Here is an 18,101-nt window from a genome sequence, read left to right as displayed (position 1 = left end):
GAAACTTTGCAAAAGCATTACTATGACCTTCCAAAGCTTCCGTTTGTTTCAATAGGGCTTGTTCTGTTCTTTGGTCAGGTCTGTATCTCTCCTACTTGATGCTCTTAAATACATCTTAAGACCTGCTGCCTGAGGTAGCCACCTCATTTTGAATCCTAGTGGAGCCACCTCTGCTTCTAAAATACCTCATTTTGGCTACAAGGCTGTGCAGACTACAGTACCAAAATTCCCAGGATCCCGTTGGTAGAACAGCAGTACAAGATTATGGGTTGTATTTAGAATTCCCAAATTAATGCACCAAGTGCACTTAGTTTTGGGGCAAATCCATGTGGACTTTTGAGGTAAAGAACTGACTATATAAGCAGTAGGACAAACATTTCCAGAGGCTCCAGAAATACTTTTGCCCTCTCCAGTTTACCAATATGCTACCAATATGAGGTACTGTGAAAGAAGAGCTGGCTTCTCACCTTCCCAGCTTCAGCAATTAAAATTCAGAGAACTAGGACCAAAGAGAAAACTGTCTGTAAGCCAACATCAGTTCTTGAAATCTTTCATTCCTGTGTTGCTTGCCTGCATTAGTTAAGGCTTTTTTCAGCTGAGTAGGAATAATGAGAGCACCATATTTTTCTCACAATATGTACCTGTAATCCCAAGAATATGCAGAGGTACCAGGGAGGAACATCTTCAATTGTATATATCATGTCCGTTCTTTGGGCATCCAAGCTTCCGCTGCTATCTAGTGTCTCCGCCAGCGAACTCTGTTAAAAACACATCAAGCGAGGGAAACAAATAATTAGTAATTAGGTATTATAGAAGAACGCACCAGTTCAATATGCAACATGGTTACGAGAGCACATTTGACAAGATCTGTGCCCTGTTTCAAAGCAGCGTCAATACACACACTTAAAAAGCAAGATCTTTTAGCTTTCAAGTAATCTGTTGAATTTAGTATGCAAGAGATATGTACACACACACTCACCCTTTCATATAAGCAACCTCTTCCCTTTGCCCACAAGCAGGGCATTATTCCCTTCTTGTAATATAACCATGGCACATTATGCCAAAAAGATTATGATGGCCAATGGGATTACACAAACAAATAGAGCATGAGGAACACCAAATCACATATCATCAGGAAAGGGGCGTTTAAGAATAAATATAGTAATAATGGCAAATCTTGCATAAGAGACCAAGATTTCACAATTCATGGTACAAATCCTACTTACTACAATGGATGTATTCCTTTCAGTACACATAGCTGAATTTTCAGTGAGTTAGACTCAAATCAGGGTTGCATTAGAATTTAGGCAAGACACAACAGGATGAAAAGTTTGACCACACTTACTAGAGCAGGAGAGAAAACAATGGTTCCGTTTATAGGCCCAATGTGAAAAAAATCCAGCTTAAAAATAAAGTTTCTAGACTCCATAACATTTGAAAGCATCATGGTAAAAACTGCTCAAGGATCAAACATTAAGACACCGAGAAGAAGCCAAGTATGCTGGTCTTTCTGCAATTGTAAGTATCAAGGCCATACATTGCCCAATATTTTTCAAGCGTTCACTGAAGTCTTTCATATTTCATAGTAATAATTTGGAAAGCCAAGAGTGCTGAGTTGGCTCACTTGTAATTCTGGCAACTAGAATGTTTCTATGAATAGTAAGCAAAAATGTGAAAAATCAGAAACACTGATGGTATCCTCAGGTTTACGCATGACACATTTCTGATTCACCCCCTCATTGCTAGTTACTCTTCTTATTCTAATGCAGGGCAAAGAATTACAGTAAACTGCCACAACCTGTGCTGTAGAATCTTGGTCTTTTGCTGGTGGATCACTATTGTGAACCACATGGGCATTGGCCCACAACCACCTTTTGGAGAGGAAAAGAAGACAGAGAGCAGACGGAGGAGGACAGAGGAAGGAACAGATTTAGGTATTTATTTATTCTATTTATATCCTGCTCTTCCCCCAATTCAGCAAATAGACAAATACAGTGAAGCTAAACTAAATACAGTGAAACTAAACACACAAACCAAAACATAGGCATCAGATTAGGAATAAAGGCATGGGTAAGCAAACTAAGGCCGGGGGCCGAATCCAGCCCAATCGCCTCCTCAATCCGGCCCACAGACGGTCCGGGAATCAGTGTGTTTTTACATGAGTAGAATGTGTCCTTTTATTTAAAATGAATCTCTGGGGCCTGCCTGGTGTTTTTTTCATGAGTAGAATGTATGCTTTTATTTAAAATGCATCTCTGGGTTATTTGTGGGGCATAGGAATTTGTTCCTTTTTCCCCCTTTTCAAAATATAGTCCGGCCCCCACAAGGTCTGAGGGACAGTGGACCGGACGCCTGCTGAAAAGTTTGCTGACCCCTGAATAAAAGGGTCTAAAAGGTATGAAATGGTTGTTCAGCTTACATCAGTGGTTCCCAAAGAGAGTAGTAGCATCCCTTGGGGGCCAGTGGAATCACTCAGGGGCTACTAAGAGGCAGAGGGGTGCCAGAAGTGTAAACAACTATCAGACTGGCCACACTGGATCAAGTCCATCAGTTTTGTTGAATTAATTACAGTAAATACAGTAAACAGTTTAAATTGGATTCTGAATAAATGAACAACTGGTTGTTACTGTTTTGAATTTCACTGTGTTTTTCTCTTCTTTATTGGGTTGTGCAAACCGCCCTTCTGAATAATGCTTTTTATAGGGTAGCAGGTACAGGAGATGAATTTATGGAACCAATGGGGCAAGGGCCCAAAAAATGTTTGGGAACCACTGGCCTAGCTCTATCCACAGAAGTCATTTTAAATATTTGTTAAGAGATACTTTTTATTGGCCACAGCCAGGGGGATGTTTTCAATTTACCAATCTCAGTGGAAAGAAGGGCTTGTATAACTACCATGCTGACTTGAATCCATATTTGGCTGATTATTTATATTTGGTTGTTGAACAGGAGACCCAAAATTAATCCTTTTTTTCTTTAAAAAAAATGTATAGGGGTACTCTCATTTTCCTACTCATATTGAAAAACTGCCCCTCAATAAGGCCAAACTTGGGTTCACAAAATGCTTAGGGGGATGCGAACCCCTGCATCCCCCCAGAAAAAGCACTGCCCAAAACCAAACTCATTTACTCGTCAATGTTGTGTTTAGTATCAGAGAGAATAATTGAAACTACAGTAGCAGATGAATTTTTATTTCCACTCCAGTGCCGATTTAATAACAAAACACATACTTCTGTAAAAGGCAATGGAGAGTTCCTTTGTTTTGTTTTGACGGGAACTTTAAGTTTTCCCTGTGGTTGTGATTTCAACCATGACAACTCAACCCTGAGCACAGCATGGCTGACATCAGTTGAACTGAATGAGATGCTAATGAAGGAAAACGGCTTGTTATGCAGGATAGTTACACCTAGTTGTACTAATGCCAGATTTCTCAAAGTAGCATGTGGCAGGGAGCAGGCAATCTTGTCAGATCTGTGGAGCACTCCTCACAGAGCTCCTGCCTACAGGGAGGTTCTCCCATTCTCGCTCTCCTGGGACACAGTCACTGACAGCGAGACTGGCGGTGAGAGAGGAGGGTGCAGAAGGCTAGGTTCTTAATGTCTTTCAACTGCCATGCCTTCTCACAGGATTCCTTTTGTATGTAGAGAAGAAGAGAGGTGTGGTTGAAGGCAAACATCCATGAGTGGGACGTCATAGACCTGATGGAAGCTGTTCCAACTTGCCAAAGATCAAACAAACAAAGCAGCATTTGGGGTTGTGTGATGACAGAAGAGCCTCATTCAAAAAGGGATGTACGTTTATTGTATTTGGAAACGGCTCTACAGTTAAACTTTTGAGAATGCAGAATGTATTTCAAGGCTACACCCTTCTAAGGGAGCAGGGGGAAGAAGACAGAAAGTAGCTTGGCTCATCCCAACACATGGCTCAAAAATGCCAACAACATTTTCCCCAAAATAACTGATCAAGAGCTAGACTCTCATAACTCATGCAGTGTAGCCTAAGGGGTAAAAGCAACCTAAATAAACACTTTCAAGAGAAGTCTCCAGCAGATAAGTCTTCAATGCTGAATAATCAGGAAAACTAAAGGAAGAGGGGATCAAGACCATACACACCCCATAACGTAAAGCTTCCTCAGGAAGGGTTTGAGAAGCAAGAATACCAGAAGACCTAGAGCACTATTTACCAATTCAATGTAAAGGAGCACAGAACCTTTGCAGTCTGTCTTACAGCCCACCCAGGATGCACATTTTGCTTGAAAAAAGACAGGAGGAAGAACTCAAGCCCCCTCCCCAAAAGAAAATCCTTTAAGGAGTTCTGATTCTCATTCTGAGGACAATATCTTAGGTCCTAAGAGAAGGTAAGAACATTAACAAAAGTACATTTCCTACCAGCCCCTCCAAGCTTTCCCCAGTGCTTCCCTAGAAGGTCTAGCACTCCCCATGAAGAACATGGGATGAAGCAAGGCTACTGGGGGAGGGGAAGAAATCAAACAAAATCAGACGTGGATCCTAAGGTAACACAGGGAAGGTTTTCTATCCCCATCTCTCTCTTGCAGTCCCCACACCTCATCCACATAATTCAGGCTGGCCCTCCCACATGCTCCCCACCTGTCCAAGGCTTTTCAGGGAGGAGGGCAAGATGTCAAACTTCCCTTCTGTGAACTTGCTTAAGATTTTAGGATCCTAGCCTACGGCTATATCAGGAGCTCTGCTGAAGATGGGAGCAGAAAAGTGGCTTGGTTTACATATAATTGTCCAAACTCTACCCAGTGGCTTAACTTCAGGGTTTGTTGTTGGCTCAGAAACCTTAGTGTGCTTTCATATAAGGCTTTGTGTTACATGCAAACCCATCACCCTTCCTTCACCATGGTTTCTTTGCACACCTCAGATGGTAACCAAGATATAAAGAGCAGATAAAAAAACAAAACAAACTTTTGAAAAGCAAGCCATGGTTTGTTTGATCATCTGTGGGACAACTCATAGGTGCTTTGCGCTTTGTTAAACAAACTCTGTGCGTAACAAGCTAATGACATGAGTTTTCTAAACTATCTTCAAGAACATTTTCCACTTGTCTAAAACCAATGGAGGTCCAAGTTAGCATGCTTGACGAAACCTTTTCTTTTACGTAAACAAAGTTTAAACTTTCAAGTCAATGAAACTTAGAGTGATGTGTTAATTTTATCTGTTGTCGAGATATCTGAATTAGAAGCAAAGAGCATTAATTTAGCAAGCAGTTGTACAGAAGCAAAATAGTGTTAGTTATGCTACATAAAAACAGCATGAAGACAGGTTTCTACAGCTTTTCTGTGACCCCCACATTTGCTGAGACCCGCCCCACCTCCTAGTAGCTGAAAGTAACTGAACTAAATTGTTGGAAACTGTTTTACTGGAAAACATGTAAACATTTTAAGGCATGACAGTTTAATAGTGTGCACTTCCTTTATATTTAGATATTAAGCGATTTTTTTAAAACAAAGTATCAGATTCTAATGAGGTGTGCGTGTAAATCTCAGTTCCGTAGAGACACTTGAAGAAATAGTTACAACTTGGATTTTTCAGCCTGACTCGCACTGTACCCATTGCTGTTGCCCAATTTTACTTGTAATACATAAGCCTGCTAATTAATTTTATGAAAACAATGCCTTTCTAAAACTGGATATTTCCTGCATGAAAAATGCAGCAGTTTCCTACTCTTCCTCACATCACAGGGAACAAACAGGCTTGTGTAGGAAGAGCTGATGAGTGATAGGATGTGGGAGACCTTTGTTCAAAATAAGAATGATAACATAAATCTATCACAAAGGCAGCAGACCCAGCATTAAGGTAGCAGCTGCAGTATCAGCAGATGTGCTGCTTCTGTCCTACGAGTCAGAGTGAAGACCAAGCAAATATATTACTTAACCGATATCAGATATTCAAAATATGTGTCTTGGAATCCGGAGTCCAGTAACCCAGTTGTATAACTTTATCCTATTAGTTACACATGCGGCAGTTGCCTAATCCCCTTATGATTGCCACCACCTACAATCCTGGAAGTCCAGGTGGTCCAACTTTGGCACAGTTTCCCTTGCATCTCCCTGGCTGCCAACATTAATCTCTGAAACAAAGGCGGCATTAAAAACAGAAACGCTCAGTCATTTTGCCTTCCTGAATAAGCTCAGTGTTTATAGCTGGACTCTGGAAAAAGGAGGTTTGTGCAACAAGACAACTGCAGCTATAGTAAAACTGATTATCAAATCATCTACTTCAGCCCACACAAATGAGGGAAATGATGTACAATCCTAAAATCCACTGGTAAATTATGAAGGCCCAAAACATGAAAGTTTTCAAGTACAGTCTTTCCAAAAGATGCTTTCACTCTAAGAATTATCAATGTTCCCTTAACCAAAGAAACCTTTCCTTAACACTTTATCTAAATTATGGAAGGATAGAAAATAAGGGAAATTAAATTAGTTAAAAGGTAATCAGTGATAGTGTTCCCCCCCTTTTTTTCCATCCTATTTACTGCATCTTTTCTCTAACTCAAATTGCAAATTTCAAAGCCTTTATAAACTCTAGTATATTCATTAGAAAGCAAAGGGGGTGGGAACGTGATGCTGAAACTCGCCCATCTAATACTATCTTTATATAGAATAAATAAAACTGATTCTCAGCTTATTTTTTTCCTTTTAAATGTAATTTTGCAGATCATGTAAGATCAGAAAGGGCAACTTTCAGAAAGGTTCGGGGGGGGGGGGAAAGTTCTGTGAAATGAAACTTGCTTCCTTGTTTTTTATATTTCCCTGTCTTGCTGAAATATTTTCCAGGCTGCAGAAACCTGAATACAGCAAATTAAATTTCTTTGGTAGACTACACAAGCTGCTTAATTAATTTTGTAAGCAGAATTTATGGGTTTTACTGTTATCTAAAGACATTGCCTTGAAGTCTTAACAAAAGACATGGATAATGTCAGGGAACCACAAGAAAGACAAAGAACAAGCAAAATTAGTAGAAATGTCAAACTGAGGAGAACAAGAGAAGAGTGAAGAGCTTCCACAGGATTGTCAACTGCTTGGCAGGATACTGATTACTGAATCCAGGGTGTGTCTCTTGAGAAACCATACCTTCCACTGATAGATATTGTTGGTGGGATGGGAAAAGCACTGTCTGTAAATGTTTGGCAGACTGTGCCATACAACCAACCATCACATGGTAATAAGAATTATGCAATAAACAGGATTTCATGAATCAGATTTATTGTTCATCATGATCGACCTAGACTATGCAACAATGCTGCTCCACACTTTATCTTTCATTCTGAGTTAGTGGTAGCAGTGAACTTTTTCCAGCTGTGATGCCTGCCACAAGCCAGAGAAGATACAAGAAGGTTATGAACAAACAGATAAATTTCTGTAACCTCAAAACACCATTACAGTCTCCACCTTGATTCTCCAGGCAATTCCCCATCATCTCCACACACTACCAGCACTCAAGCTCTCCTCCTGGCAGTCACTCAGTTACCTTCCCTCCAAAAATACTCCAAGTGTTCACCTGGAGATCACCCCAGTGTGTGTGAAGCATCCCGAGCTGAGCAAATGAGCAAACTTTGGCTGCACCAGAGCCAATCTTAGAATCTACTCCAGAAAGATACCTTTTCAGCAATTCCATTTTCAGTTGTATAGATTGCCATAAGCTCTGTATCTTCCGTATCTTGATCGCCACTTGATGTAGCTCCACCATTCATTACAACCTACGAAAAAGAAAAAAGGAATTAATATATAAAAAATAGTTACTGTAGATTTTCAAATAAATGTATTATACAACAACAATCTTTATTACGGTCCAGAGACCAACAAAACATTACAAATCAATACAGAGTTCATACAGCCTACCTCCAGGTTAATCAAGCACTTTGTTTGGAATATAGGGCTCATTTGTTCTTTCAACCACCGATAAAAACTTTGCCACTGCCAAAGTTCTACCTTTTGTCCGGTCTTCCAGTAGGAACCTGACATAGTGAGCCTCTGACTTTCCTGGGAAAGGCACCAGCAAGGGTAGTATCAGTTCAGCCCTGGCCTGCTCATACTTCGCACAATGTAACAAAATATGATTTATGGACTCGATGTCTTGAGCACACGAGCAAAGTCTGTCCTGGTAGGGAACTCCTCTCAACCTACCATCCAGCACTGCAGAGGGGAAGACATTCAGTCTGGCCTTGGTGAAAAGGCTTCGATAGTTAGGTACTGTCAGGTTTTTGATGTAAGGTGTTAACTCAAAGACATACCCATATTGAACTCCTGCTGCCAGTGGACTACAGACTGCGTGTGACCGAGATCGCAAGTCACTGTGTGCATTGTCCCATAATCTTTGCTTTAAAGCCTTTTGGGCGCCTTCATAGCCCAGGTAATACAGTTGGGGGGGAGACAGACCAATAGAGGTGGCTTTTTTAGCCATGGTTTTCTGCCATTTGCTGACAAATTCCTCATTGGTGATATGTTGGTACAGACCCTTCCCTAGATTAAACACTGAAATCCTGAGCCAATGTCTTAGGGCAGCCCACCATGCTCTAGCTGAAATTGGGCATTCACCAGCTTCCAACAGAAGTACGGAGTTGGGGACGCAGTTAGGTACCTGCAGCAGAGATCGTATAAATTTTGCCTGAAAGCCATCTAGCTTTGGCAGGTCCCCATTATGCCAGACATTTGCTGCATACAGGAGTTGGGAAACGGGCTTTGCGTTGAAAACCCTTAAGGCTGCTGGAACATATTTGCCACCCTTTCAAATAAATGTATCCTCTAGGGCAAGCGCAGGAATTATTATTCTCAATGAAGAGCGCAACATTTTCAACATACTGAATTCATTGAGAGGCAACTCCCATTAGCTTGAGCCAGCTGATGTACAAGCAAAAAAAGTGCAGGTAAAAGCACTGTAACCCCTTGCTGCTGCAGCATGCAGCTCTCTTCATGCCATGTAGTCACATAAGCCTCCGAGGAAGGGAGGCTGGCTGGAAGAGACAGAGAGAGCTGGCTGCTGGTGCTGCAGCAAGTGCGCCCAGCACTTTGACTTGTGCAATGTTTATTTTTCTTTGAAGGCCTTTGGCCATTTCATAAAGGAAAAGAAGATAAGCACTGTCCCATCCCCACTGGCCCAAAACCAGACAAAATATTATCTGAACTTCATTTTCACCTCACCGATTTTTAGGGCATGTTTGGGTTTACTCCCCTCCCTGAACCGGGGATGGAGGAGCTATTGAAAGACTTGGCACAGTACTAGACAGAACAGGAATACTGCAGCATAAGCACAGGACCCGTCAACAGTATTTTATCAATTTAAAGAGATATACACATTATGCCACAACAGGAAACAAAATGTACACATTAGAAAGACATCAGCCCCTATGACTTAATACAAACAGCGCTGGTATGGAGACAGTGACTGTAACAGCAGACTAGAAACCCTCTGGTCCAGTCTTACACAGGGCAGAACAGAGGTGGAACAACCCCTCAATACACTATTCAAATACTGGAAATAACAATTAGACTAACAAATCACCATGGTCAGCAAGTTCATGTTTCCATGTTGCAATGAACCAATGTCAAGATATCATCAAATGATGAATTGCATTACTTGAAAGTGGTTTGGTAACCTGTGGCTAAATTGTCATAATCATCATCAGCATTTGCATGCAATAGTTCAAAGCCTATCTAGTCAACTGTACTCAAAGAGTAAGAGTCCGATTGCTTGAGCAATCTAATCAGTGTACACAACATTTGTACCTGCATTCTGAACAAAGTCATTCATACAGAGCCCTAAAATTCATTTCTAAACCATGGAACTATTTTTTCTTAGTCGCCTCTCCATACTAAAAATACATTCAGAGCTCTTTCTTTCTGAAGAATCGGATTAGCAAGATGGCTTGTACAACAAAGATGACTTTTACAACCAACTTCTACTCCAGAAATAAAGATCAGTAAAGCTTTCTGTGAAAGGCATATCACAAGTCACCACTGACCCACGCTATTTTCAAAGTTGTGCTATTGTAAAATGCATTTTCCACACAATGGGGGTTTTTAACTGGACCTCATGGGGCACACTTTGGAGAATCAGTGCCTAGAAATACCTGGCTGAGAACGATGATTGAAGCAGAAGCAGATATCATGGCCAAGCTTGTGATTACATTGTGCCACCACAGGGAAGCAAGGCAACTTTTTGGAGTATGCAACTTACTGGTAGTGTGAAGAAAGCAGGATGCTTGGATTCATCCTCATATTTGCCCTCTGTTGGACTTCCAGTTTCAACTGACTTAGACGTGGTGTTCTTGCCAATTCCCATTGTTTCCCACAATGCTCTAAAATTCACGTAGTCACTAAGTTATTAGTACGGGGATAGGGTTTTCAATTAAAAACTAGGGCACCTCAGGGAGTCAGAAGAGCATCACAGGAGTTCACAACGGAGCATGAGGTCCTGTAAGTAACATGTGCTTCTATGGCACCTAGAAATAAAGAAATGAAACACCAGTAAAAAAATTGTAATACAATTCCACAAGACATTTGCTGCAGTGTATAAACCTGACCGAGAATCCAGGTTTTATGACAAGTTAATTACATTGAAAATTTCAACCAATGTCCAAGGATGCCCTAAGGAAGACAGTCAGCCACAGTCTTTCCCCCCTTCACAACATAGCAGAAAAATCCCTCAAGCCTATTTGATTCTGGTGACAGGAATCTTGAAACAGATATTCAGCCCTTTTCAAGGCTGATGATGCCAACCTGCCCCAGTTCTTCCTTAAAACTCAAAATGAAGTTTTACCACTTACTCTTCTGAAACTAACCCTGAGTTTCGAACTGCATATATTCATTCCCTTTTAGCCATACTCCCACCTTCCTCCTCTCCTTCTACTGCACCCTTCATCAACCTGGTACCCTCCAGATGCTTAGGGCTCAACTCACATGAGCCCCAGCCAGCACAGTCATAGGATGTCAGGGCTGATGGCAGCTGTACTCCAAAACAGCTGGGGGGTACCAGATTGGGGAACACTGCTCTATTGCCTCCCCACTGAGGAATTTCAGATGATAAACTGCAAAGGTCCCTGTCCTACCATCTGACACCATAGTCTGAAGCACCACTGAGTGATGGTGCTGTTTACATAAATAAACAAAGGCAAAACAACAACAGAAACCTTGCCTACGCACTTGGTTGTAGGTAAACCTTTCAAAAAAGCACACACAAACACACACATTATGACAATTTAAAGCTGGTCACAATTAAAAAATGGATCTAATCAAAAGTACAGATGTGAACGCAGATCAAATTTCAGTCTGAAACTGGGGTTAATAAAATTAAAGCTGTGTAAAGACTGCCTTTGATAAATGAACAAGGATGATTTAATTCACACACAAAATAACTGCGCAAACTCAGATTTAAACAATCAAAATGTCCAAAGATGTTCCAAAAACAAACCAGTGCTCCATCCATCTGCAGTTAGTATTCTTGGCTATGTACTTTAAGTTCACATACTCATCTTTAGGCTACTCCAAAACCCTTTTCTATAAAGGGACATGACTTGCAAAATGTCCAGAGATGTTTGCCTCTGTTGACAACTCGCTTTACACAGTCTCTTACATCTTGTTTTTTGCATGAGTGAATTAACCAACTCCCTTTACTATCCGACTTCTGTGCAATAATGCTTCTACTTTAGAACCACTGAAGTTAAAACACTTAATATGTGTTCTAACTTAATATGAGGCTAACATTCATCTAAAATACTGAGAGCATGGACTGTGTGTTAAAAGTCATATAGCAATACAGGAGATATAGAACATACAAGTGGCTTTTTGGAAATTGGGATGCTGTCATTCTATGACTCAATGATAAAGCAGGTGGCACATGGAACAGATTTGGGGAAATCATCTTCCTTTAGCATAAGGCTGTTTGGAAGTATATATTGCTGTGAAAGTAAAGGGAGCAAGAGAGAAATGAAAGACTGGGAAGACCAGGCTTTCAATATGTTAGTCGCATGGGGAGCAAATGAAATGTTAACAGGGTCCACTTTTAAATGACCTGGAGATAATTGCAATGGCTCTCTCCTTTAGCTCACTTCTATATAAGTTGAGACACAAAGGGCACTTCAGTTCCTTCCTCTCCAGAGAAGCAAAACAAAGGCAGATTGGTGGCGGCGGCGGCTGCATGCACATTGGGTGGGCAAGTTAAAGAGCATTTTGCCTTTGCATGAACAGTTGAGGGACAGAGGAAGTGAGAAACCATGGGGATAGATCGGGGTCCTCAAAGTAGGCAGTACCGCCCCCTGGGGGGCAGTGAGATTACATAGTGGGGCGCTATGAGGCAAGGGGGTGCTAGAGGTGTAAATGACTATCAGACCTTGAAAAGCTGGTACCACTGGATCAATCAATTTTGCTGAATTAAAGTAAATAGTTTTAATTGGATTTTGAATTAAATATGCAACTAATCATTGCCGTTTTGAATTTTATTGTGTTATGTTCTTCCTTAGTGGTTAACATAAACTGTTATGTTCAATCAATCAACCAATCAACCTTTATGGGCATATAGAGAAGACTGGAATATATTAATCGAAACATAAAATTGGCATCTGTTCACAGGAGGAGATGCTTTAAGATAAAACTATACAGGCCTAGTAAGGTTAAAAAGTACCATTCAGGTCTTATGACGACGTAGTTTCATGGCATGGGTAGGCAAACTAAGGCCCGGGGGCCGGATCTGGCCCAATCGCCTTCTAAATCCGGCCTGCGGATGGTCTGGGAATCAGCATGTTTTTACATGAGTAGAATGTGTCCTTTTATTTAAAATGCATCTCTGGGTTATTTGTGGGGCCTGCTTGGTGTTTTTACATGAACAGAATGTGTGCTTTTATTTAAAATGCATCTCTGGGTTATTTGTGGGGCATAGGAATTCATTCAATATTTTTTTTCAAAATATAGTCCGCCCTGCCCCCCTCCCACAACGTCTGAGGGACAGTGGACCGGCCCCCTGCTGAAAAAGTTTGCTGACCCTTGTTTCATGGCGTTGCTCAGATATTCTGCTACTTCCTCCATACGATCATGCCATCATGCCGGCAGCTATTCAATAAAAAGAAAACCCTGCAGGAGTCAGAACAATTTAACCACTCCTTCAGCAGGGGGCTCAAACGTTTGTGGCGGATTACTGCATAAAAGGGACATTAGAAGAAGACATGTGCAATGGTCTTGACCCACCCTACACTGCAAGGACAATACGTCTCTGAATATGGAATTTAGTGTTATGCCGTGTGTTATACGTACTAAATAATCTTTTTATAGGGTAGGGGCACTGGGGATGAGTTTATGGAAATGGGGGGGGTGTGCGGTGGTGGAGGCCCTAAAATCCTTGGGAACCACTAGGCTACAGGCAGTGTTGGGGGCCACATGAAATGATTGGACTGAACTCCTGGGATACCAATTATTCCTTCCTCAGTCTAAATTCCTCCTCACACAAAAAGGGTATGATCAACCATGTCATCGTGTGTTACAACAACTTTGCTCTCAGGTTTTTGCCGTTCCTTTAAGCCCCACGACTCATTTCCCTCCAAAGAATGGCAGGTAGCCAACAAGCACGTTCTGCTCCAGCTCTGAAATTCTATCAGTGGACACCTGCAGTTTAAAAGCAGCTAACATAAGTGGTGCTCGACTCCAAGAAAAAGCATATGATAAATCATGAAGCCAGAAACAGCAATAATACAAAATGCTTTCATAAAAAAAGGCAATCAAGAGTATTACACTGATCTTCCTTCGTGTTAGCTTAAAAAATTAGCCTGCAGCATTTTTAGCCACATTCCTGAGGCAAAAGGCAATGAATGGCCTTTGAGAAATCACCATGAGAAACAAATCCCTCTATAATCTCACAAAAATTTCCTAACAAAATAAAGACTGTTTCCTTTCTTCTCTCAGAAGCTTGCCTAGAAAGAATGATTACAGGCACATTTCAAAACTAGAAATAGGCCAGGAGGGCAAGGTGGAGAAATGATCCTAGAAGGCACAGAATGGCCTGCAAACCAAGTCAATACAGCCCACCAGAAACTCAGTAAACCCACCCCACCCTGTCTCGGTAGCCTACCAAGGCTGCCTGTCAAATACCTGTCAGAGACATTCTGCTGCAGAAAGACCTGGATTCAGGTTGGTGGGCTGTGAAGGCCTGCAGGAAGGAAACATCACTCTTGCTAGAATCTAATTCAACCCATGCATTCAAGACAGCTGCCTCCAGCTTCTGCTTTCCATTTTCACAACAGCGGAAGGCCCTGCTAGTTATGTAAACTAGAAATGCTTCATAATTATATTTCTGCTTTCTGACCTGACCTGAAGAAAAAAAACATGCTTGCACAGCACTCTGCAACAAATTATTGGGAGACAACAAGCCTTTCTTTTAAGGTGGGGAAATAAGATGGAAATAAGTGAAAATCAGATTGGCTAAGAGACTGACATCAATATCAAAAGATTGGCCAGCAGGCCAGGGACATTTTGGGGGGGAAATTCACAGACTGTCCTGATTAGCAAAACAATAATGCTTTTAAGCATTCTGAACAAGTGAAGCAGATAATTACTGTATTTGGGCAGAGTTTTGATTAGCCAGAATAGTTAGCTGGCAGACCAATGCTTGGCAGAGCCTCAGTTTTGCACAAAAGACAATTCCCAGTTTATTACAGGACAGCAGCTTCTGAGTCTCTATTTGGCACCTGTCAGACCAGTGATACCAAATAAGCCTTCATTCTCTCCCAGTGGAAAAAAGGGGTTGCAGAAAGATGGATGCAAGAAATTTGGATGTGTCATTGATAAGATGCAAGCTTGCTGGCTTTTCCACAGCAGTTATATCAACTGGGAAATTCCACTTGGACAGGCTGAAGTCATAATCCTTATCCATGAAGCTGAGATAAAGAAAGCATTTCTAGCAACACAACTTACCAATGAAACCGAGTGAATAGCTGGTTCACACATTTCCCTCATAACAAGGGAGCGCAAAGATTCAAACTCAATATAGGAAGAATGGAACTAACACGGGGTGGATGTGGAGGTCAGGATAGGGGGGAAAGGCTGTGAATCCCTCTAATTAATTTATAAAGTTTGTTCGTGGCTTATCCGTAAAAAAAAGAAGTTACGTACATACATGAAACGATAGATAGCACATCTAATATCACTTTGATGTGCTGAGAGTGATTTACCAGCTGGCACTGGGCACAGAAGAAGTGTTACTTCCTCCTCACCACACTCTCATTCTCATTCTCACTCTCTGCTCTTCCCCTTTGGGCTTTGACAAAAAGCACCTGGGAATCACTAAATACTTGCAAGCACCATGAAACCTCAAGCAGCAAGGCTGTGCAGATGACAGATGACGAGAAGCTCAAGTCTCTCACAGAGGGCAATGTGGGATATTGTGGAGGTACTGTGGGATGATGGAAACTTACAATATTCAATAACCATCAACAGTAGTCCAACAGAAAGATTCAGGGCATTCCTGGTCAAGACCAAGTCATTCAGGGGTGGGGGGTTGTTGTTTATTAAACTCACCATCACCATCTATTTCCATTATATGCACAGCACACTGCATCTATACCACAATTCATGTACAGTGGTATCTTGGTTCTCAACCTTAATCCGTTCTGGGAGTCTATTCGACTCCCACAACCGCTTGAAAACCAGGGTGCAGCTTCTGATTGGCTGCAGGAGCTTCCTGCACTCAAGCGGAAGCCGCGTTGGACATTCGGCTTCCAAAAAACATTCGCAAACTGGAACACTTACTTCCAGGTTTGCAGAATTCGGGAGCTGATTTGTTCGACAACTAAGCTGTTCAGGAACCAAGGTACCATTGTGCATATATATGTATATACAGTGGTACCTCGATTTACAAACGTAATCCGTTCTAGAAGTCCATGCTTAAACCGAAATCGTTCTTAAACCGAGGCGTGCTTTCCCTAATGAGGCCTCCCACCGCCAGTGCCCTTCCACCATTCGGATTCCATTCTTAGACCCAAGTAAAGTTGACAAACTGGGACACTACTTCCAGTTTTGCAGAGTTCATAAACCGAATAATTCGTAAACAGGGCTGTTCTTAAACTGAGGTACCACTGTACACACACGTACACACACACACAAACAAAAGTGCAGAGAGTGTTTAGTTCATCTTTCCTGAACTGATGCCTTCCATATGTTTTGGGTTATAAAAGCCACCATCCCTGACCACTGGCCATACTGGCTAAGACCAGTGTTGAAAACTCAGTTATATAAACTAATTGCCAAATGCCACCTTAAACTTAGGTTATGGTCACCACAATGGAATGTCTAGGCGCCCCCCCCCAATTGATGATGATGATGATTTTCATTTCTATACTATATATTTTAAAGAAAAAACTCAAAGTGGTTTACAACAAATACAACGACCCAGAATAAAACAAATTCAAGCTTCAAGGAAATCAAGGGGTCAGCATGGAACTCCTGAGGAGGAATTTCTACCAACTTTGTGCACCAACCCAAAAAAGCCTTTCTGTGTGTTCCTATCAGCCATGCCCCAGATGGGGACAGGACACATACATGTAAAAGGGCCTCTTCTGATTACTTTAAAGTCCACGTATGATCAGAAGATGGTCAGCCCAAAATGTTATGCTTGTAGGTTTGTGCTGTTAGGTAGAGGTGGCACTCAGGGTCAAATCCCTTGCACTGGGGCATGTCTCTGCTTTGTCTCCATCGAATCCCAATGTTCACTTTAACTGTGGTGGTGACTGTTGCTAGTGCAGCACCATGCTGTACACGGAGCAAGCTCTCTCTCTCAAGCTCTCTCAAGCGCTCTCTCTCTCTCTCTCTCTCTCTCTCTCTCTCTCTCTCTCACACACACACACACACACACACACACACAGACAGCTCGCTGGCATTCACAATACCAACAGTTTTAGGTAAAGGTAAAGGGACCCCTGACCATTAGGTCCAGTCGTGGCTGACTCTGGGGTTGCGGTGCTCATCTCGCTTTATTGGCCGAGGGAGCCAGTGTACAGCTTCCGGGTCATGTGGTTAGCATGACTAAACCGTTTCTGGTGAACCAGAGCAGCGCACGGAAACACCGTTTACCTTCCCACCGGGGCGGTACCTATTTATCTACTTGCACTTTGATGTGCTTTCAAACTGCTAGGTTGGCAGGAGCAGGGACCAAGCAATGGGAGCTCACCCCGTCGTGGGGATTCGAGCCGCCAACCTTCTGATCGGCAAGTCCTAGGCTCTATGGTTTAACCCACAACGCCACCCACGTCCCTTACCAACAGTTTAAGCATATCCAAATCATGCTCTCTGAAAATAGCTGTGCTTGAGCAATGCCCTGCCTTCAGTTTGTGACAGCAAAAATATGTCCATTCAGAATGAAAATGCATGTTTTAAATTTAAATCCCTGCTCTAATTGTTACGTCATCTCCTGAAAAGTGAAAGGAATTGTTCTTGCTTGGTGTTCATACATACTGCCACTGTTTTGTCTGGATCAGAAAAAATAACGAAGCGGCTGTGGAGGTTTTAAGCAGCTGTTTTCTCCTGAACAAAGCACTTCAATTAGCCTCTCAAACCAAGCAATAAAGATACAAAAGAGATAATGATTTATGTGCCTGGTTATTTCTCAAGAAAACTAATATGTAGTCATTCCTTTCTATAGGTAGAGGACTGTGACATAGAAAGACTATTTTTACAAAGTTTTATCTATTTCTCTTTGCACCCACCAAATCTCCAAAACTGAAAGCTTTATTCTGAACTACATTTTCCTCATCAGAAACAGACACTCCACTTTCGTCTGTTCAAAGCATTTCACATACATTATCTTGTAAACTTTGATTCATATTATTGCCCCCAAGATGCAGATTAGATAGCTAATACTAGATATCGACAAGCTGGAAGGTGTGCAGAGGATAGTCAACGGACTGGGAACCAAGTCTTAGGAGGAATGGTTGAGGGAGCTGGGCATGTTTATCCTGGAAGAGAGGAGACGGAGGAGAGATATGATAGCCCTTTTCAGATATCTAAAGGGTTGCTACACAGAAGATCGGGCAACCTCTGGAGGGTAGGGCTCAAATAATGGTTTCAAGCTATAAGAAAGAAGACACCAACTAAA

General features: G+C 41.8%; 1 protein-coding gene across 12 annotated transcripts in view; it reads right to left on the bottom strand.

Moving 5' to 3' along the window:
• Nucleotides 1-18,101, bottom strand: part of SLC23A2 (solute carrier family 23 member 2) — a 75,397-nt gene that overhangs the window by 33,477 nt on the left and 23,819 nt on the right. For 7 of the 12 annotated variants that reach the window (XM_081922540.1, XM_081922544.1, XM_081922547.1 and 4 more), the window contains 3 exons: nt 10,206-10,470; nt 7,630-7,728; nt 642-758 (listed from right to left, as the gene is read on the bottom strand). In XM_081922540.1, the coding sequence (XP_081778666.1) occupies nt 642-758; nt 7,630-7,728; nt 10,206-10,310 (321 nt within the window). In that variant the 5' untranslated portion in view covers nt 10,311-10,470. Of the gene's footprint in view, nt 1-641; nt 759-7,629; nt 7,729-10,205; nt 10,471-14,104; nt 14,224-18,101 lie in introns of those variants that run through there. The other 5 variants (XM_081922541.1, XM_081922542.1, XM_081922546.1 and 2 more) reach the window with 4 other exon arrangements.

This window comes from Podarcis melisellensis, assembly GCF_964234715.1.
Source record: "Podarcis melisellensis genome assembly, chromosome: 8".
NCBI lineage: Eukaryota > Metazoa > Chordata > Lepidosauria > Squamata > Lacertidae > Podarcis > Podarcis melisellensis.
Note: the sequence above shows the minus strand (reverse complement) of the source record. Positions and strands in the feature narration are given on the sequence as shown.